Raw genomic sequence first — 22919 nt, 5'->3', positions numbered from 1 at the left:
AATAGACTTGCTAAACCACTCTCCATCATATTTGAAAAATCATGGCAGTCAGGTGAAGTTCCCGATGACTGGAAAAAGGGAAATATAACCCCCATTTTCAAGAAGGGGAAAATGGATGACCCAGGGAATTACAGACCAGTCAGTCTCACCTCTGTGCCTGGCAAAATCTTGGAGCAGATTCTCCTGGAAGGCATGCTAAGGCACATGAAAAACAAGGTGCCTGGTGACAGCCAGCATGGCTTCACTAAGGGGAAATCATGAACATGAGCCAGCTTCAGTGTGCGCTCATGGCTCAGAAAGCCAACTGTATCCTGTGCTTCATCAAAAGGAGTGTGACCAGCAGGTCAAAGGAGGTGATCCTGCCCCTCTACTTTGCTCTCGTGAGACCTCACCTGGAGCATTGTGTGCAGTTCTGGTGTCCTCAACATAAAAAGGACATGGATCTGTTGGAACAAGTCCAGAAGAGGCCACGAGGATGATCAGGGGACTGGAGAATCTCCTGTATGAAGACAGGCTGAGAAAGCTGGAGCTATTCAGCCTGGAGAAGAGAACGCTGCATGGAGATCTCATAGCAGCCTTCCGATATCTGAAAGGGGGCCTATAGGGATGCTGGAGAGGGACTGCTCATCAGGGACTGTAGTGGTAGGACAAGGGGTAATGGATTCGAACTTAAACAGGAGAAGTTCAGGTTAGATGTAAGGAAGAAGTTCTTTACTGTGAGGGTGGTGAGGCACTGGAATGGGTTGCCCATAGAAGTGATAAATGCTCCATCCCTGGCAGTGTTTAAGTCCAGGTTGGACAGAGCCTTGGGTGACATATGGTTTAGTGTGAGGCATCCCTGCCCATGATAAGGGGGTTGGAACTAGATGATCTTAAGGTCCTGTCCAACCCAAACCATTCTGTGATTCTATACTAAGCCAGTAAGAGGTGAACAGAGGAGGATTGGTGCAGCTACAGCTGTGGCAGCATTGCTGTGCAACAAACAGACATCACAGTCAGGCAAGTGTAAAGTATGTCACCCTACTGTCCTCCCCAAAATGAGGTAATTACAGCCCACAACTCTGGCACATTCATAGAGCAGTCACTGTCTGAAATGCTGCAGACAAAAAGGGAATCAACACCATTAAAAGTACTAACCAGATCTTCCTCTGCTTGAACAAAGCTGCTGCAATGGATGCTGACAACAAACAGCTGGAACTGTCTGAGTATATCCATATCCCTGCTGGCTCTCCCCAGGTTGTGAGCACACATCAGTTACAAATGATGGGTAGAAGGTTAAATGCCAACAGTTAAGCACATTTCACTGGGACAGAGCAAGCAGAGCCATTGTGAACAGATCGATACCAACTTTGATTGGAATTGGAAGGTCTCTGCAAGCAGGTCTTCTTTCAAGTGTTTTAAACCCAGGAGGACACTGTTCAGTCCTACAGCAGAGAACAGGAGCCAAAGTTGGAAAAGAATCAAGCCAGAGGTATCATGTGTCTAACTGGAATGTGACACCAGAAACAACCACTCTCCTGCTGCAGCACCATGGTAATAGCCATTGTTTGCAGTGCGGAGGGCTGTATTACCCTACAGGCATGTGGGGTATGGTGTTTTCTCCCTCCGTAGCTGATTTCCTGGGGCAGCCTGCCACACAAGGCAGCTGTGCAGCCTCCTGACCTAATATCTGCCTTGAAGGGTCATCTGAAGAGATGGAAAGCCCTAGGGGAGCAAGAGCTTTAGGTGCTTGGGAGGACAGAGCAAGAAGGGAGGCATAGCTCTGCACTGAGTAGCAGAGAATGTATGCCTGGCATTACCCAGTGAAGGTGTGGGGTAGAAAACGGGCTACCAGCAGAACACTGCCATCTGCTCTTTCCATGTAAATCGCCTACAATTCCCTGCTCCTCTCCAAAGCAGGACCCCAGGCCTCCTTTCAAACTCATCCTCTCTCTCTCTTCTCTCCCCAGTGTCAACCTCAGCAGGCATCCTCAAAATTTCCACACCTTGCTATGTGCCACCCTACTTCCTCGCAAACAGCCTCACCTCTTGCTTCTCACAGTTCTGGCCTCCTGCAGCACTCGAACCCAGACCCCGCACAGGATCTCTCAATTCTCCTGCTATATACTGCAGCTGCTCCCTGGGGAAGGGTCCCAGCCCCATAGCCACACATCTCAGTGTTGTGCTTCCTACCTCACCAGAAATCATTTATCACCTTATTAATGCCCCTTCCCATCCTGCCTTTGGCCTGGAACAACCCTCAATCAGTGAGATGAGCACACAGACTCAACATTCAGCATTACTTGCAGCAGCGGGAAAGTTTAGGAAGTTCCCACCCACCCCACTCTCATTCCTGCCCACCATCTGGAAGTTGTGCCAAATGCCACATCTAGCTGGGCCCACCCTGTGCAGACAGAATGCTCTAGGCATAGGCAAGAAGCATCATTTTCCATTTCAGCTTTTTTTTTTTTTTTTTTTTTAGTTTTTTCCCCCAAAGGAATTGATGCTGTCACTTTTGCTCCCACCAGCCTTTACCTCAGCCTTACTTTTCCATCAGCAACTGGATAAAACAGCTCCTGCTTGCTCCTGTGCTATAGCCCTCGGCATTAGTTTTCACAATTTCCATACATCTTCCTGCCTTCCTTAGGTAACTGTACTAAAAGCCAGGCTAGCAGGCTGTATAGCATCCATCTCTTTTCTCCCCCTTCTAGGAAATCCTCAAGAGGAATGCAGAAGTCATGAAACTGACAATACAATACTCTAGCATGGAGATCCCATCTCCTGCAAAGCTGGCTTTATCTAAACAGCCAAGGGCGTTGGTGGGAATTGCCTGTCATTTCTCACACCCTATCACTCACCATCTCCCATGTGGATCCAGAGTCTACAGGTGAACTGTGTGCTGCTGTGTGTACTGCTGTGCTGCTCCTGAGTCCCACAAATCCAAAAATCCTTCTTTATTCTGTTTCCAAAAGCTTGACGTTTTTTCCGTCAGCGTCATACTGACTTTTTACAACTCCATCAAACCAGCTTTACAACTCTGGAGCTATCTCAAGGTCAAATCCAAGTTCATATTCAGCCCAAAGGGAAGAAGTCGCTCAGTCCCACAAGTAAGTGTTACGATCCTTCACAGTTCTTTTCTATTTACGTTTTTAAATGAGGATGGTAGGCTTTTGATAGCTGGTGCTGAAGCAACATGTTGCTTTCTGCCTTTCCTTGATGTCGGAAAGACTTGTCTCCTGGCTTGAAGAGCTTGCTGGATTCCTATTTTCTGAGAGAGGCAGAAGATGATGAGGAATGTATGGTGATGAAGTGATAACTATCTGAGACAGTTGTGGGAGATACAAGTTTTGTTCAAAGCCTGCTGGAGGGGGTGGAAAGCTATCACTGACTGCTTTAGCCTTTGGAGTTCCCTTGGTTCTGAAAGCTTTAAGTTCTTCCCAAACTTTGGATTTCCAATGGCTGTCTTAAATGTCAACTTTTAGTCTGACTTTGATTCTGCTAAGCACACTCAACTTCTGTTGTTTTAAGCAGTAGTGGCAGTTGGCTGTGCACAGGATAAGGCTGTTGTGCAAGTAATTTCAAGTGCAGGACAAACAATTCTTAATTATACCTTTCCATGCTGACAGACTTCTCTGAAGACCAGGGCACACACTCGTGAATTAATCCTCCTACACCTCCTGTCAAAAAAGGCAAACTCTAGCAATCTGAATTCTCAGGCAAAACAGCCAAGGTAGAGAACCTAATTGACATGATCAAGGCACAGATACAAGTGAGTGTTACAGTCAGTATGAGACTGCTCTTTGCTTGGCAATAAACCAGATGTCTTTCAGCTTGGCGCCTCTCAGTCCCTATTAAACACATGGTTCAGTCCAACTGAAGACAGTCATTTACATGGAATAAGGCAGGCACACACTGCTTTATAAAACCGGACCCCAAATATGCCAGTTTCACATTCACGTTTTTAGATGCTGGTCAAGCACAGTGCAGAAACATGAGCTCCAGTGCATTTACCACATCCACAATCCCCAGCTGCCTCAGGATGAGATTTGCTGCACTGAGTCCTCAAGGAGGGACTGCATTTCCCCACATTGCCTGAACTTGAGCTGTTGGAACTGAGTGGAAAAGTAAAAGAATGATATTCTGAGCACTCAGGTTTGTCCCTCCTTCCTCCTGTTTGAATGGGGAGCACCTTTCAGTCAGTGACCTCAGGTTAATAAACCTGACTCACATCTTGGATTTGAGGGGGTTATCTGAGTTGGATGAGAGACTTTTGCCTGTTTTTGCAAGTCAGTGTTTGTCAATGTGTTAGCAGCTCACCTGATACCATCAGATCACTAGTTTTCGTAGGTAAAATACTAAGGTTCAGCTTTTCCAAAGAAAATCAGTTCTTCATGCAGCAGTTCCTTAAACACACCCATGGGAAGCAGACAGATTTGCACCCTAGGTTAGCACAGCCAAGAGAACAATGGAAAACCTTTCTACTTGCAATAATGGGTACGTGATTATAGCTAAAATGACTTGCTTAAATAATGGACTTGCTTAAATAATAGCTTTGACTCAAATGAAAACAAATACTGTGGGTTTATGATGACACAAAACTACCATATCACCTGGTGGTATGACAGGAATCCTTTGTGCATTTCCTGCATCCTCCCTGCATTTCCTGCAGGGAATGCATTTTTGGAATGCAGTGTGAACATTGCAAAGGCAATCTTTGCATCTCAAGCCATACAGCTGCACTTGATGCAGCCTGAGGATTTGCAGGTACCTTAACCAAGGGTGTCTGCTGGATACAAAACATTCAAACACATGGAAAGAAGCATTGTGCTGTGGGCACTGAGATAACCTCACAAAAAGAGATTGCCAAGGGTCCTCTGTTTTTGATCTTTAGAAAGCCACGTTTGATTTCAATAAAGCCATGACATCCCTAGGATCCAAGGAATACCTTACAAGAATTGGCAGTGGTTGGGCATAGATTCCAGCAATTTACTTTGGCCAGTGTGTGTGTGGCTGGAGATGCGGTAGAGGAAGGTAGTAGAAGTGAACAGATTTACTTAATTGATCTTAATGTCCACCATGAGCATGGGCTGTCCTGTACGTCAGAGCCTGTAGAAGGTCTGGGAGGTGCTAGTGTGCATACCACAAAACCTGTTGCCTGTGACTAATGAATCTCAAGCTACCAAGATCTTTTCTAAAGATGTCGAGACAAGCCACCAGTCAGAAATGCCCTGTGTGGACTGGAGTCATACTTATGGTGGCACTATGTAATTCAAATGATATTGCAGTGACAGACTGGAAAACTATAGGGAAAACTCATATCCTTGGACTGCAGAATGAAAGCCGTTCTTAAGAGAAACACGGTGGAATGCTTACAAAGACCAGAGCATATTGCAGTAAATAAGGTACAGTACAGACCACCCCAAACTATTAATATAACTACTGTTTACCCTGTGGGAGACATCAAATGTATAAAATGGTTTCTAAGCATTGCTCCTTACACAAAAAATGCCCAGTTCAATCCCAGTGATGTTTTCTTAAAAGCCAGTGTTTTGCTCCAAATCACAGGACAAGGAGGCTAATAAAAGTGTTCTGGAAGGCAATACTTTGTACTGAGATTCTGAGATTCCCCCTTGCCCTATCTTTCAACCCACCACCTTAGCTTCTCCCTCTAGTCCCAAAAGAAGGGACCACCACAGACAGGGACCAACCCCAATCCTTCTGAACTCAGTACCATCCTTCAGCCACAAAGGTGTCCTCATCTCCTGTGCCCATTTTCTGCTGAAGCAGTATTGGGAACAGTGCTGAACTGCATCAATGAGGATTCAATCAGACCAGCTGGGGCAGGGATTTTATACTCTATGTGTCCCCTCAAGGACTTGGCTAGATTTGGCCCCTGGGCTTTTGAAGTGCAGGCTTTGTCTTGGGAGCCTGACTTGACAAACTTACAGGCAGCAACAATTTGATTACACAGTGCTTGTTTTAGCCTTGTTTTCTAAGAAAACAAGAGCTTACAGGGTTACGCTACCTGTTATCTGTTTGTTCATCTGTCTGCTTCCCGTAATACTGTTTGAACCCATTAGCTAATTTAAAACAGAAGTAGGATAGAGGTCTCAGGGAAAATTAGGTTAATGGAAATCAGCAATTTATTAATGCTAGTTCCAAGGGAAAGACACAGAGAAGCACACCCATTTGGGCAGCCGTCAGCATTGGCAAGTGGTCCACTCATCAGGCACTTTTTTTGCCTGCCAGAGGTATCCACCAGGACACAAATGGGAGATGGGAAATGCTGATAGGAGTACATGAGGTAGGGTAAAAGAGTGAATCTGTAGGAACAGAGACTTCACATTGTGTCTTCTTGTCACCATGGGTAGAAGTTCCTTGTGATTCATATGCCCTGCTAGCAGGCAAACAAGGCCGTGGTTTTCTTGGTGATTCAACACCAACAACACAGCCAGTTCCTCTGAGATTCTGCCAGCTCTAACTAGAGGACTCCATTTTCTTTGCTGGCAGAAGGAAGAGCTCCTGGTTACCAACAGTCAAGTCTTTGGTAAGGCCTGAGACTAAACATCACAAGAGTGTGTAATGAGGAAAACAGCCAGACCAGGTTATGCCATGGCATTCATCCTTTCACAAGTCTCTGCCAATCTCAGCAAGAATTTCTTCATGGCATATAGGAGGCACAGCTGCATTGCAGTATTTAATCCTGAGGCATCCTTGGTTGTTTCAGGAAGTCACTCAAAACATAGAAGGCTCACGTAGGTTTTCAGTGGCAAAGGACTGGCTCTTGACAGTAGCTGCTTGTTATCAAAACACTGTAAAAAATCTCAGGGTATAAATAGGCCTTACTTTCTCTCGGAAATTGACATTATCTTAGGCAAGGTGTCTGGAGAACAGCCAAAAATGTCCCAACCTTTTTTAATCAGAAAGGAAAAGGCTATAAGCCATCTAGCATTTCTGAACTTGATGGCAATTAGGAGGGATGGTAATGCATGAGCACAACATTACTCAGCATTTGATCAAAGCGCTGACATTTTACAGAATGCTGTTTTTTTGCCACCAGCATGTTAAATCATCCCTCAGAACAGAGGGCAGAGCTCTTCCACATCCCTGCTGATAGCAGACAGGGGGGTTTCTTTAGATCGTGTTCCTATTGCTCTTTCACACTGCATGGACCCTGCATGTCTCATGTTACTCTGTGGTCCATATTTCACAGATTATAAATGCTAATGTAGCCCATAACAGCTGTGTGAATGCATCACCATATCTATTACTTCCAGGCCTGCGTATCCTACTTTCTCCCAGGCAAACTTTTGAAATGTTTCACTGTCTTAACAAGTGGAAAACATCTAATCTAAATTTCCCTTCCTGTAATTTCAGCCTGCTGCTTCTATCTTATCCACAATGGACAGAAAGAAGAGATTACACCTTTCTCTCCTGAAGCACTCTTGTAATTACGTGAAAAGGGATCATATGACCCCTGACTCACCTCTCCTCTAAGTTAACCAACCCTGGCTTTTGTTCAGCATGCCTTGTAAGTCCTGCTGCCTGTGTCACTTGTTTGTACTGAGATAGGCCTGCCTGCTGGATAAAGCAAAAATGCAGCAGCCTGCCTTCTCATTAGAGCTGAGCTGTGATTACTGCAGCTACCTCTCTCCAAGCATGAAGAAAATGTTCCTGGCTTATAGGCCAGAACTTTTCTGGCCACAGACCTAGAAATACCTAGCTCTGCTGCTGCCAGTCTGTCCAGACCTAGGCAAACTGAACCCCAATTTATAGCTCCTTCATTTGACAGGCAGGTCTAGAAATAATAATTTGCTTAACTTAGACACAGCACAAACAAGGTAATATGAAGTTGCAGGTTGTACAGATGCGGTAAAATCTGGTGGGGATGCTCACTGCTATGACAGACTTCGATGTGGATAGGTGTTCCCTCTTGACAGTTATTTTAAAAAAATTTGGTCTGAAATTCTACCGGTGTCTTTAAAAAACCAGAGAATGACTACATAGAACTGCTGGGATACCAGTAGCTTCCAAATAAATGTGGGGACTTCAGAACACCAGGAATCTCATGGGTAAGCATTGGTATTTGAAAGCCCTCCAACTGAACGATTAAACCAATTTGCCTAGTACTGCTGTGACTCACGGGTTTCCTAGTATCAAGCTGTTTGAGCCTGCTGGGAGAATTCTCACTATAGTAAGTGTATTCCTCCTCCCTAGAGGATGATTACAAGTATCAGAATGATTTCTGGTTCAGGCTGGTGTTTTCATTTTTTGTATCACTGTGGGAGAGATCCACGTGGAATCACTCAAACGCTTACTGTTACAACTTTTCCTCCAGGCTGGAACTTCATACACAATTAACCTTCCTTCAGTTGTACTGGCCAAGAGACTCTGTACCAAAGCTTCGTATGGAGTTTTACAGGCTTCCTAACTTAAAAAGAGAAGGATTTGGGTTGCTGTGGGTTTAATGCATTAAATTGTAAGAGAGAGCTCTCTGCAATTATAATGAGAGAGCACTGATTCAAAGCATTTTCTGGGTCTTCTACACACAGATCTGGACGTATTTAACTTGACGAAATCCAGAAATAGTGAGGGCATTTTAAAAGACACAAACATTGCTTGTTTTTACTCTTTATTGAAAGAATGAGTCCCACATGGGTAAAGGTAAGCAAGCAAAAAGCAGTCTGTATGGGGTTTTTTGTTAAAGGGAGTGGACACTGTTGTAAATCACAGTCTCAAGCCCACTTGCAAACATTCTTCACATTGCACATCCACTTAATTCATATCTTTCTACCTGGAGTTTATTCAGGCACTACAGCCACTCGTGTGGTAGCAGGAGTGCTGAAGTGTATCTCACGGTTCTTGTTGCCTAGTACCACTCTAGGGATTTGCTCTGAGGAGCACACTGGCAGAACTTGTCTGTTCTGCTCCCAGCCTCCACCTTCTTAGCCCTTGGTTTATTTAGCTGAGCTATACCTTGCTCAGCACGTTCAACCTGTGTTACCCATAGCTCACCCATAGGTAGATGAAGTAGTCCAGTCTTCAGCTGTGCTCACTGCACCAGGATTCAGCTTGGAAGGACAGAGAGGGTGGTGACACCATGTTGGACAGATGCAGAGGTAGCTGACAAGTACTACTGGAAATATCCCTTGTGTGATTAGCACAGACCTGCAGCTCATCTTAACTGCAGCAAGAGAAACTGTGTAACAGAGGAGCTTCTCTTGTAGTGCCAAGAAAAGCAAGTTTTCTAGGGCTTGAGGGAAGAGCAACTAAGGCAGAAACAGAGGCCTATTATTGGTACTCATTTCAATGCAACTCCAGGCAACGGAAGCCATGAAAGAGGGTATTTACAGAGACTGGAAGAAGGAACAACTTTTCAAGGCAAGTGGGACAAGACTGTTTTTCTACAGGAAAGAGATGTTTATCTAAGCAATGCATCAATAATTAGGAGATTGTTTAGAAATCTCACTCATTATTTTGGGCTTTTCATTGATGAAAAATCCTCCAGGAGTTAATCCCAAGCTCAGGAACTGAATTAGGGCAGAGGAGCTTGCTCGCATGAGACGTGCTGCTTCTAACCCCAGGGAGGCCAAGCATAGTCATCACAGAGTTCCTTTCATTAACACAGCCATTGAGACTTTTGCTGCAGGCTGTGTGGGTCGATGTCATAAGCAGTATTACTGGTACTACAGTGGGTCACAGATAAAGAGATAAAGAAAAAAATACCTAGAAAGTACATGCTTACACATGCCAGCATTGATGGTTCTCCACCCAGGTTAATAAGGCCCACAGTAAATCAGCAGTGCTCATTGGGATCCATCAGCATCCACACTGGGATTAGGCTAAACCAGGCTGCATCGGGAAAAGGGGTAAATCAATCAGTTGGGGCATCCCACTGGCACAAGCACAGCAGGAAGACAACATGAGGGGATGGGATGCAGTTTTCTGAGAGCGGCCTGATTGTATTAATCTTTGATCCAAGGTGGGTGGGGCTAAGAGAAATCAATCAAGAAAGGAAAGTGATCCCTATTAGCCTGTCCCCCACTCTTATGCCTGCCCAGGACCATCTTTTTTCTCTGCCTCTGGTCTGGGCCTGGAATGGGACTGCAAGGTAAGAAGGTGCTCTTCCCACGTAGCAGTCATGTGTTGAACTACGTCTTCCTTCATACAAACCTGATGCAACAGGTACTTTTGTTTATCTCCTTTATCACATAAAGACTCCGACAGATTAGGATGCACAGTATTGTTCCATCCTCACCTGAAATCATTGTGGATATCTCAAAGTTAAGTATGTCCAGGTCTGTGTGTAGAAGACCCAGAAAATACCAACCCAAAGACTAATGGGTTGTCTCTGAAATACTGACCTCTGCCATCTGCCTTTACCTGCTTTCAGACTAAGAGAAGCTAGAGCCAGCCTTAAAGCAACATTTAGCTCTCATCTTACACTCACTTCGCTGCAAGCAAGCCTGAGTTCAGAACACAAGTGCAACCTTGCCTAAATCCTAGAGAAAATCTCACTCTGCACCTCCGGAAGACAGTTTATTGTATACAGAAAAGAGAAGCACGTAAGAAAAGGCCATAGCACAATTCAATTTAGAAAAGAAGATCTGGGTTTTCTATCAGCATCCTTTCAGGTCTTAATTTTACTGGGGAAAATGCTAATTGTTTTAATTAGTACCTGTGAAGTGCAAAGTCAACCCAGCTAGGTCTTCCTTTTGTAAACCTTCATTTGCATACTGACATTGTCTCCTTTCTATGCTCTTTGTAGCACAGACCTCCCAGTTTTCAGATGCATCATGCTTGAAATACCCACAGTGGCAGAAGCTACCTTATGTCACCCCATCTGTGAAAAAACACAAGCAGAACATTCGGATTTTTTGCCTAATTATCTAAAAAGGGATTGACTAAAAGGAATATTTCACTCTCCAGTTTTAAAAATATCATTCACAAAGCCCAAGTAGCTATTCTGTAAGGAACAACTGCAATTGCAATGGCCATTAATACAATACTTAAATACTTTAAATACAGTATTTACGGCCTGATGATAGAAAAGATTATTAATTTTTTTTAATTAGAGGTTTTACAATAAAACCATTTTACTATACAAAAATTATTGGAGGATTTTATCTTTAACACATCTGTTCTGCCTGAATTATTAAACCATTACAGATTTTGGGGGGGGGGGGGGGGAATCTATTCACTAAGATTCTGAGAAATAGGTCTTCTAAAAAAAGGATAGGAAACATATGTTGAGTATTCTCTTTTGAACAGAATTCAAATGGACATTGTGTCCTGCTACTTGTCCTTGTTATAGCTGTTTCCAAGAGGATTGGAGAATGTTTCAATACAGTATAATTTATCTCCTCCTACTGCTGATATAAACAATGACACAAGGCTTTTAAAAACCAAGCAGTATGAAGCAGCTCTCTAATTCCCTTCCAGATAGCTGTAAGTGCCTGCTCTGCCCTTTATCTTCTTGTTGTGAAGCTCTGAAAGGCTGCAATCCCTCAGCCAGGCCAGGACAGCTGATGGACCCCACCTTGGCGTGGTCAGGGACTGTGCCAAACGTCAGCGTGTATTTGGCTGTGGAGCTGATAAATCCAGAGCAGACAGCACAGAGAGATAAAGCACTATGATGCTCTCACACTGCCTTCCCCAGCAAAGCAAACACAGGAAGCCAGCTTTCTCAGTGCTCACCACCTGGAGGGCACCCCAACATGACTCTGGTTCAAGCAGCATATCCAAAGGCCCTGCATACAAATAACACTAGTGTGTCTCTTGCTACTGGCAAACACTGAGCTGACACTGGGTTTTATAGGCATTCTCATAAGTGCCACACGATAAATATTTATGTACAATGCAGATTGTTGTCATGAGATGAGGAATGCAAGCTGTTTAGAAAAAACAGGGAAGAAAATACTGACTTTGATAAGATGTTATTCAGATTTTCACATGGCACAGCTGAGAGAATGGAAACCAGAGGATATTTACATGTTCTGGTGTACTGGGAACATACCAATAAGATGCATTACATTCAGGAATGTTGTCTTGTGTGCAAACCAGAAAACTACTTATTGCTCGCTCACTCAGCAGCAAAACTAGTGAGAGGAAGGGCAGCACTCAGCATGAGAGATCTGTGAAAACAACAGTGGAAGCCCCATGTATTACACCTACACTAGACAAGCTGTTAGCACACCTTTCTCAAGCCTAACCAACAGCACTGCGCTACACAATGGAAACCCTACTGCCACTCAGTATCAGTGGTGAGTTACACCCTGCTGTACTTTTGGAAATAGCCTTTCTAAAGAAGAAATATGAGATGAAAGATTTATGGAGAACTAGAAGGAAGTTTCCTTGTTTACCCTTCATGCAATAGGAAACTGAAAGCTGTGATTCACAAATGGGAACACACCCCCCTAGCAAAGAAGCACGTGCTTTCTATTTTCCTAAAGCTCTAAGTAACTTTCTCTGTGTTTAAGCAAACATCACTAATGAAGTTTAAGCTACTCTTGCAAGCATGAGGTCTTCTGGTACAGATGGTTGCTTTTCTTTCATTATCGCCATCTCTAGTACAAAGGAAATAAAAAATCCTACCCAGTGCTTGCCCATGTTCGTAAGTCATATACAGATCAGAATAAAAGGGTTTCCTCTTCCACATGAAAATGCAAATGCATGAAAATGCAGGGAGTACCACACATAAGTGCACTAACACACACAAGTCACCTTCTTGCATTTTGCTTCCACGAAGCTTTGGATCAATAATAAAAGGTTTTGATAAACCATTTCGATTGAGGCAGCTCTAGCAGTCACATAAACTGAGAATTTAATTTCATTCACCAACTCAGTACCAAAATTAAAACTTCCCAGCAAAAAAAGCATTTGTGACAGATACTATCCAATAGTATTTCTTCTGTAAGATGAATACTGCCATTCCCTGATGTCCAATACCATCTGCGAGTTGTGAAATTCATGTCTATGAAGCACAGCTTCTGTTCACCATCCTGTGCACTGGTAAACAGACCTGCTAGTGGCAGGTTGGAGGTATAATCCTCTCACTTCACTCCTGGCTTTTACATCCATGTGGAAAGAAGGATATACTCCTGGGCTTCCAGAAGAACCTGAATGAGAAAATATCAGCAGGTATTGTGAACACAAGTTCCAGGCAAAAATGCAGAGCAGAAAGAACAGCCTTCTCCACAAATCTTATTTCAGCTATTTCCTTTCCAACTCAGTTTCTCAAATATATTTGCTGCATGAAAGCAATTGCTGAAATGTTTGAGGGAATCATTTCAGGCCTTGACTGAGTTCCAGTGCAACCTGATGTACATTTTAGTTCTGCCCTGTATTGAAGTGTTTTGCTCAAATATGAAAAACCCATTCACCTTTCTCTTACCTGACCACACAAAAGAAACAGGAAATCAAAGCTTCTTCCCAGCTTCTTTTCAGCTTCTTCTCTAGCAAGAACAAACCCTGCTTTTTATGACTACTCGACTCAAATCCTGTCTTGTGTGACCATTCCTGATGAGAAAGCAGACACAGGAAGAGTTCAAACGATAAAAATAAAAGCTTTCAAAGATGTGGAGTATTTCAGCACAACATGCTGAACAGTATTTCAGAACAACATTACCTCATACAAATAATAGGACAGAGGACAAACTTAAATATTCTGGATTTTGTCATCTCATTCCCTTCCTTCAGCTGAAATACAGTTTGTTCATAAGTGAAAACAACCACATGTTAAATCGATCTTAAACCAGCAGAAACTGCATCAGTAATCACACTTGATGTGTGCTTCTGCTTTAGAAACAATGAGAGTTATTTGTCATACTGCAAAAACACTTTAGCATGTATTATGCTCAGTTCTTATGAAACAAAAAAATCTTAGCAAGAATGCCACTTGCTAATAAATGTGTAACACATATGCTGTGCAGTTGCTTCATTCTCGCCACACCAACTCTTTTAATATGCTTGTTAGAACTACTCCTTCCATCTCATTTAAATTTAGACAATCTTTCTTCCTGGGCTTGTCTTTAACAAAGAGAAAAATTGCCCATAATTGAGAGAAAAAGCATGAAAGCTTCACAAGCACGAATCCAGCACTTCTCACCTTAATTCCATGCAGAGGCCATCAAAATCTATTACTGAGCATGCAGAAGGAATATGCTGCCCCTGTTAAGAGGAATCATGAAAGATACTGCCATTTTAATTTAGTCTTCCATAACACATCCTTCACTAGGAGCTGCTTTGTCTCTCATGAGTAAAACCCTGGATGCACCAACACCAACAGAAATTTTACCTTTACATTTTTTCTTGTCAAAAGACTTAATTCCACAAAGTTACAGTTTCAGCCATCACAAAATCCCCCCCCCCCCCCCGTCTAATGATGTCGGAGCAAGAACTACACAGTTGGGCATACAGCTGCAATGGGGTGACAGTGATCCCTGGTGCAAAACTTGGGTTTACCAAAATAAGCTACAGAAAAAAGCCACAGGGCTTTCTTTTGGAGGAGGACTGCACATGGAGGATTTGCATCCATACAATTTGAAGTCTGATCCTGCCAGTACTGGAGGGTGGGTAATTTACTGCGTTATTTGACCCAGGGCAAGCTGTGGGGGACACAGTTCCAGTACTCCCCAATCCATCAGGGTACTTTTTTAGTATAATTCTGTATCAGCAACAGTGTGGCCAGCAGGGCCAGGGCAGTGATCATTCCCCTGTACTCGGCACTGGTGAGGCCGTACCTTGAATCCTGTGTTCAGTTCTGGGCCCCTCACTACAAGAGAGACATTGATGTGCTGGAATGGGTCCACAGAAGGGCAACAACCTGGTGAAGGGTCCGGAGCACAAGAGGAACGGCTGAGGGAACTGGGGGTGTTTAGTCTGGAGAAGAGAAGGGTTAGGGGGGACTGCCTGAAAGGAGGATGGAGCAAGGAGGTGGCTGGTCTCTTTTTCCGTGTAATAACATGAAGTAACAGTCTCAACTGCACCAAATGAGGCTTTTGCTTGGTATTAGGAACAATTTCTTCACAGAGTGGGTGCTCAGGCATTGGAACAGGCTGCCCAGGGCAGTGGTGAAATTACTGTCCCTGGATGCGTTCGAAATCCTCAGTGACATGTTTTAGTGGTGGCCTTGGCGGTCCTGGGGTAAAAAGGTTGGACATGATGATCTTAAAGGTCTTTTGTAAAACCTAAGTTATTCTATGATTAATTGTATTGAGCCACTCAGGCAGAGATACCATATATTAGGCATGGAAGCCAGTAACATGAATGAACATTACTTTTTAGCTGTGTGTCCGTCCATCCATCCATCCATCCATCCATCCATCCATCCACCCCCCCACCCCTCCCACTACAGCGGAATATACCCCAGCAATTAAACATCCTGGGCTGCGGACTCACGCAGCGGGGAAGGCCGCAGAGATCGCCCAGGGGCCGCCCAGGGAGGTCCCGCCTCCCCGCCCCGCCTGCCCTCCCACGTAGCCGGCTGCGGACGAGGCGCTTGTTTTCCGCCAGGCCTGCCGCTCGCCATGCTGCCCCTCGGGACGTTCCGTCGGCCCCTCGCCGCTGCCGCCCGCCTGGCCCGGGCCTGGGCCCGTCCGCAGGTAAGGCTGGGGCGCTGCGGGGGAGCCGAGCCGAGCCGAGCCGAGGAAGCAGCCCTGCAGGGAGCGAGCCGGGGTGCAGGCCCTGGGACCGGAGAGGGCGGGCTTGGCGCGGCAGAGGCGGGGTCTGGGTGCCGGCGGTCCCGCCTGTGTCTTTTCTGCCCATGTCCCGACGGGTGCTGCCCGATGAGCAGGGGTTGTTGTCGCGACGCCGCCTTTAAGATGCCTCTTTGCAAGGAGGGGCGGCCCCGGGCCTTGGCCAGAATCGTGTGCTGTTCTTTGGACGGGACAAGTGGTCCAGCACCGGTCCAGTGTTCGCTTGAGCGGCAGGAAACATCCGCCGCTGTGCGGGAAAATGTCTCTTCCTGCAGAAATTCGGCAGTGGACGGGCCACTGGTGCAGGATTACTGTTAATTCAGGATCCTGTGGAGAGTTAGAAACCATAAATACCAAAAGTGGCTGCGACAGATGGCAATCAAGGCTAGATGTGCAATACTTGAAAGGGTAATTAGGAAAGGAGACTTTTGGCCTTGGCTGGCTGTATTTTGTCAGTTGAGCTGTACAGTGCACATCCCTGATGATGCTTGTGAAATTAAACATATCCAGAATCCATCCTCTGTGCAAAATGCCACCTCTGTACAAATACAGGCTAAGGCAAAAGATTTGGTTTGGCCTTAAGTTTTTGTAGTTCTGTTTGAGAGGTGAATAGCATGTCTCAGGTTATTAAAGCAGTTGCGAAAGTAAGCATATTCTGGGGCTTCTGAAGGGGGTTATGTTATATGAATAGAAATACTGTTCTTGACAAGCCAGTGAAGGGCAGGGATATAGAATTTAGAGACCTTGTGCTGGAAGAAATGAGTCCTTTCCCAAGCTTTGGCATCTTGTTCTTTCTTTTTGCAACAGTATGTAATTTGCTAATATTGATGCAAGATTGCAACTAGAAAACAGATCGCGGTAGTGTGAGTTGGTTGGGTAAGGGCAATGTAGGCAGCTGTTGATGTTGCCTCTATTCTGATGGCATCAGCACCCTCACCTTTGAATAATGTGTTCAGATGACTTTATTGGTTTGACTTTTTGTATCCTGCTGCTGGCTTCATGAGGAAGGGGTATGAGAGAAGGCAACTCTTGGTTTATTGTGAGCTAATAATTAAACAGTTGAGCGTGGCAAACAAAAGCCATGTCACGATCTGTCACACTGCTGAAATGAGCTTCAGCAAGTAATGCCCACAAGAGCTACTGCCAAATAAAAAAAGTCACAAGATACTTTTGTAGTGGAGATCACAAAGTACCTGCTGCTCCCAGCCCCCAGTTTGTGATTTTCCCCTATGTTGTATCCCAGGTACTCTCATTCCTTGCTACGGGGCCCAGACAAGATAATAGCGTTTTCTATGAAATTCGCACGTACGATATTAAGCCATCAAAGATGAAGGAGTTTGTGGAGATGGCCAACAAATACTTTCACCTTCGCGCAGCTCACTCAGAGATGGTGGGAATCTGGTCTGCAGAGCTGGGAGCCATGAATAAGGTGGTCCACGTTTGGAAGTACGGTATGCTCAGCATCCCTTTGCACTGTTCTGCTCTCTCTGTGCTCCCTGTCTCCTAGGCAAGAAGGTGAGGAGAATGCTTATGCAAGTTGTATTTGTTGCCCTTACTGTAAGAGAGTGTCCCACAAGAATATTTGTTCCTGTACTGATTACTAAAAATAACACTGTGGAGCCTGTAAGGACAATTTTGACATGTTGGGATGAGAGAGTTACAGCTGTTCCTAAACAGCAGTCTCTGCTTGAACCAGGTACAATGGAGGAACTGCAGCAGAGTGCTTCTTGGTAAAATTTTCTAATTTAGGGCCAGTTCCTGAACAGCAGATGTTTAAAGAATTTTGAAATGGATGTAAAAAAGTCCTTTTTACCTTTAATAAGATTATACGTGTAAGTGCAGACAGTCTGCATACAGTCTGTGTAAGTTTGAATTCATGTATGATTGTTGTCAAATTTTAGTTCAGTGTTAACAGTCACTCCCCTACAGTAATGAGCACGCAGTCTGCATGCTTAAACTCCTCCTGCAGCTGCACTGTGGTGAGTTGGAAGCCATCCACCACCTCTGATTTCCCAAGCCCACGGAGTGTTTTGTTACTGCATCAGCCTTGGTAGCAACAGCCTTCTTGCACTATAATAAACTTCATATGTTGTTGGATTTGTTGGTGACCCGGAAGTTGATGGTGAGGCAAGACAAGCTACAGTTGTGCGACAGACCGGGCGTGCTGGCTGTGCTCTTTGTGGAGCCTAAGGAAACTCTCTGTTTGGGTTATGGACAGATGAGAAGGCACACAGGTATCAGTTCTTTGTACATCTGCTGGTCCAGGGTAAATCTGAATGCTTATCTGTATCTGGGTCTATGTATACAGATAATTTTGTTTCTGGGGTCCTCGGTCTACTCATTGAAGTACACCATGTTCGCAGTACCTGTGTAGCATAAAGGGTCACCCCTTTTGTCCTCAAGGGCTGAGAGGACCAGCTGTCTGTCAATGGAAATATTACAAGTTTTCATGCATCTATGAGTAAGAAATTGTCCTGCTTCTCAGAACTCAAAAGGAGTGTGACCAGCAGGTCAAAGGAGGTGATCCTGCCCCTTTATTCTGCTCTCATGAGACCTCACTTGGAGTACTGCATGCAGTTCTGGTGTCCTCAACATAAAATGGACATGGAACTGTTGGAACAAGTCCAGAGAAGGGCCACGAGAATGATCAGGGAACTGGAGCACCTCCCATATGAAGATTGGCTGAGAAAGTTGGGGCTGTTCAGCCTGGAGAAGAGAAGGCTGCGTGGAGACCTCATAGCAGCCTTCCAGTATCTGAAGGGGGCCTATAGGGATGCTGGGGGTGGGTTCTTCATTAGGGACTGTAGTGATAGGACAAGGGGTAATGGGTTACAACTTAAACAGGGGAAGTTTAGATTGGATATAAGGAGGAAATTCTTTCCTGTTAGGGTGGTGAGGCACTGGAACAGGTTGCCCAAGGAGGTTGTGAATGCTCCATCCCTGGCAGTGTTAAAGGCCAGGTTGGACGAGGCCTTGGGTGATATGGTTTAGAGGGAGGTGCCCCTGCCCATGGCAGGGGGGGTTGGAACTTGATGATCTTAAGGTCCTTTCCAACCCTAACTATTCTATGATTCTATGATTCTGTGATTCTAACTTTCCAGTCTTGGCTATTATTTATTTCTCTAAAGAAACCACATTTTTTTAATAATCTGTGAGAAAATTTTAAAATAAAAAAATAAGGAAAAATCTGTATTTTTTGTTTCGTGATGGTGTTTACACGTGTAACAGCATTCTTTCTCTTTGATGTACCAGACCTCTGCTTGTATGTGTTTAGTAGTTAAAAATAATTGGTATATTTTTCTCTTAGTCCCAAGATACTGGTATTTCTTAAGGCTCTTCCTGTTTATTCAGATGCTGGATTTTTCTCTTGTATCATTGAAAGCTGCCTGCATAAACACCCTGCTTAAAATGCCACTGCCCCCTAACCAGCTGAAATTCAGACACTCTAAACTCAGTGGATTTGTTTTTAATTAAGAAATAAAAAAAGAGGAAATGGTTTAGATTTTGGGCACTTGATAACTTTTAATGTAGCTGAACAAATAAAAATTACATCTACACTTGTAATTTTTATCTGATTTTATATAAGCCAAAACTCATATTTTTCTTTATTTTCTCTTGGTCAACTAATATTCCTTCTGAATCTCCTTTTCCACTTCACTTCCCCATTTGCTGTGCTTTCTCCAAATCTCTTTACCCTTGGTAACTGTTGCCACATCCAGTAATCCCTGCAGATGCCATATGTGTATGTTTCTTAGCAGTAACATTACTTAATGCATTTTAACATTTTATAAACTTTTTTGGAAAGTTTGTTTCGGCTTGAAACTATTTAAATATGAGAGCTAAAGCAGTGATTTCTGCAGAATTTAAAGGAAAATTACCACATCTGCTTCCACCTAATATGCTGTTTTAAAAACATCAGTTTCAAATTTATGAAAGTGGAGCTTGCCTCCTTGTAATTATACATTTTGATTGACCCTGATGTAACATTAAGTGCACTTTTCATTGGTTTTTGTCTTGGGTTTTTGTTTCCTTTCTTACAGATAACTTTGCCCACAGAGCAGCAGTTCGGCATGCTCTAGCCAATGACAAAGACTGGCAGGGAAAATTCATCTCTCCAGCTCTCCCCTTGATAGAAAAGCAGTACAATGAGGTTGCTTATCTGGTACCCTGGTGTCAGCTCGGGAAGCCTCCGAAAGAAGGGGGTGAGCTTATCTTCTCTCTTGCTGAGTAAAATTACTGATGCTGACAGACTAACAAAAAATGGCTTAAAGTTTAAACCAGCTATTACGTGGTTTTAGAAGCCCTTATGTAACAAGTGCACACGTTTTACACCCACGTGTAAAAGATGATGTAACACAGATGAGGGACAAAGGTTTTGAGAAGGATTTTATACTGACTTCCATCAATTACTGACTAGAACCCTGATCATGAAGGTTGTAAAGAGGTGTGTGGCTTGCCTCAGCGAGCATGAATAATGGCAATGCCGTAGTAGTGGTCAGAGGAGTCATCTGGGACTTGCTTTGTCCATCTGTCAGTGAGAGGGCATTTCCTGGAGACACTGAAGAAAAGATGATGATTGTTCTCTTTCACAGAGGCTTTTGAATTTATCAGTTTGCTTTGATGTTACCGCTGCTTTTGCCATAATAATTTCAAGAGAAAAACAACAAAAAAAATCCCTATTTTTAAAAGATACATGGAAGTCCAGCATACTTTTAACTTTGTTACTTTGTAATGATCATAGATCAGGTGTAGATGTCCTGTCCATATGTATACTAATTCTTCCTGTGTTAGATGGGGTATTAATAGTACTGACTGTCCCCCAATATATGAACATTAGCAATCAAAGGGGTTTAGCATAATCCACTTCCATACCAAAAAACATCACCAGCCTTAAAAAAGGCCAACTCACATTATTCAGTCAGCCATCCAAATCCCAGAAACATGTATGAGTACTTGTGATACTGCAAAGTAGCCTGTGTCTTCCCAGGCAACACTGAATACTGTCAAGTTGGGCTCAGTGTGAAGTTTTCTGTTCCTCAGCATCCCAATAGTTACATTTACACTTGAACTAGCTCCAGTCAGCAAGCCTCTGTTCTTGTGAGCCCCTGGAAGCTGTGAGATATTGTGCATGCTGGGATGAAGGGGCAGTTTCATGTCCTGCTGATCCCAGATGGCAGGGAATTGCAGTACTGGTTTCACAGGAACTATGTTATAAGAAACAGCATGTTATAAGAAACAGCATATTATGTATTTCCTTCCTTGAGGTCATCTTTGCCTTTTTTCCCAGGGGTATATGAATGGGTTACTTTCCAGATGAAGCCTGGTGGGCCAGCATTGTGGGGTGAAGCGTTTCAAGCTGCAATCAATGCTCACATCAATACAGGTTACACCAAACTGATTGGTGTTTTCCACACAGAGTACGGATTTCTTAACACAGGTACTACTCAATTTCTGGTAGAGACTTTGGCATGGGAACGGGTGGAGGGAGAGGGGTAAGTGCTTGTACTGGATCAGGATTGGCTGGCTTGATAAAAAATGTTGGTGTGGGTCACCAGAGTCCTGTAAACAGTCCTTGAACCCATCTTTGTGTATTGGGTTATAAACCAGGTGCTGCTATTTTAGAAGACTCTCAGATCTGGTGTTAAAGAGTCAAGCCTTTTAAAGACTCAGCAAAGGCTCAGCCCACCACTTCCTCGCCTGGAGAATTGTTTCTGCTAACTGCAAGGCACCTAACTGATAAAGGCAGACTCTTAGTACCTTTTGTGTTGCAGCACAACAGCATTCAGTTGACTGTGTTTGTACTTTTCTCAGTCCACGTGATCTGGTGGAATGAGAGTCCAGATCACCGGGCAGCAGGAAGGCACAGAGCTCATGAAGATGCCAGAGTGGTAGCAGCTGGTAAGAGATGAATGATCCAGAGAACAAACTGGTGGTACCTGCATGCATGCTGAGTAAAGTATTGTTTCTTGTTGGATGCCTGTCTTAATTAAATATGTTTAATTTCAGTGCGGGACAGTGTCAGATTCTTGGAGTCCCAGCAGAATATGCTCCTGATGCCTCTGCCATGCTCGTCACTGAAGTAACCTTCTTCTAAGGATGCAACTGATGGCAGAAAGGACAAGACGGAAGTGCTGTCAGGAAGTACTATAAGATGGATTGTCAAAACCTTGTGACCTCAGCTGTTCTTCATTTTACAGTAAATAGATGCAAAATGTTGATCACTAGCAGTGTAAATCGGTAAAATTTTGCACCCTGATAGCAATTGCTGAGTTTATGGTGCTACTCCTGCCTCCCCAGGAAACAGAACTTGAGCCCTATCACTTATGGCATGAACCACACTTCACCCATCTTTTATTTTAATTCTTTAATTTTTAATACTTTTCTGCATAGGTAGATGACTTACCAAACCTTGCAAGTTAAGTGCTCTTTTCCATCACAGCTCAAAGCCAGTATCATTTCCATAATGTGCTTTGGTGACTCTTGTAATTACCACATCTTGGATATTGCATACTGGGTTAAGAAGGAATGCCCTCACATATCTGTTAACCAATTATGTTTGAATCAGGCTCCTCACTGGGATGCTTTGTATTAATTCTGAATCATGAAAATCATCAATGTGGTTGGAATTGCACCTAGGGAGGTGTTGCAGTGGAGCTGGTCAGGTAGTGTGTCCCAATGAACTCTGCTGCAAGACAAGCATTTATTTGCTATCTTATTATAGTTCAATCCAGCTCTTTCCTTCCTTGTTCAGCAGGCACTTCCTCAAAACTGTAGATTACACACATAATGCTGTTCCTTAGGTATCTTAATATTTCTCTAGGCTGTTGAGTAGGCCTTCTTGTTCAACTGTGTAGTTAAACTCAGCTAACAGTCTTCTAAGTACTTTTTGCCAGACTGTTAAAAGCTAAATAAATGTGTATAGAGCATGAATTCTGTTGCTTACAGCTCAAGCTCTTAACTCTTTTAAAACTGTGAAATGATAAACCCCATTCTTCCATTACAGCATTTTGCAGGTCTTGGATTTTAGACAACAGCGGTCTTGGTAATTGCTTTAGAGCCACTAAACCGAAGCGAACAGCAGCAGAGCAGAAGGCTCATGGGCTGAGGAGTCATGCTTATATGTTGTATACAGTAGAATGGAGCACACCCTTTAGCATTTAAAGGTCAGGAAGTGGCAGAGCCCACAGGAAGCTTTCCCACAGGTTAATCACTGACCTTCACTGACCAATTGATTTAACTTTTCTG

The 22919-nt window shown here is 43.9% G+C and overlaps 1 protein-coding gene across 1 annotated transcript; it reads left to right on the top strand.

The window, feature by feature from the left end:
- Window positions 1–15447: 15447 nt before the first annotated feature.
- On the top strand, window positions 15448–21936 carry NIPSNAP3A (nipsnap homolog 3A). Its single transcript, XM_061364961.1, has 6 exons — window positions 15448–15581; window positions 16918–17125; window positions 19715–19876; window positions 20962–21111; window positions 21486–21572; window positions 21681–21936. Exons 1-6 carry the CDS (start codon window positions 15507–15509, stop codon window positions 21755–21757), a joined length of 759 nt encoding a protein of 252 aa, XP_061220945.1. The 5' UTR covers window positions 15448–15506; the 3' UTR covers window positions 21758–21936.
- Window positions 21937–22919: the final 983 nt, after the last annotated feature.

Source organism: Neopsephotus bourkii, unplaced genomic scaffold (genome assembly GCF_033783945.1).
Source record: "Neopsephotus bourkii isolate Nb327-2 ecotype Australia unplaced genomic scaffold, CSIRO-AGI_Nbou_v1 NB_1258, whole genome shotgun sequence".
Lineage (NCBI taxonomy): Eukaryota > Metazoa > Chordata > Aves > Psittaciformes > Psittacidae > Neopsephotus > Neopsephotus bourkii.
Note: the sequence above shows the minus strand (reverse complement) of the source record. Positions and strands in the feature narration are given on the sequence as shown.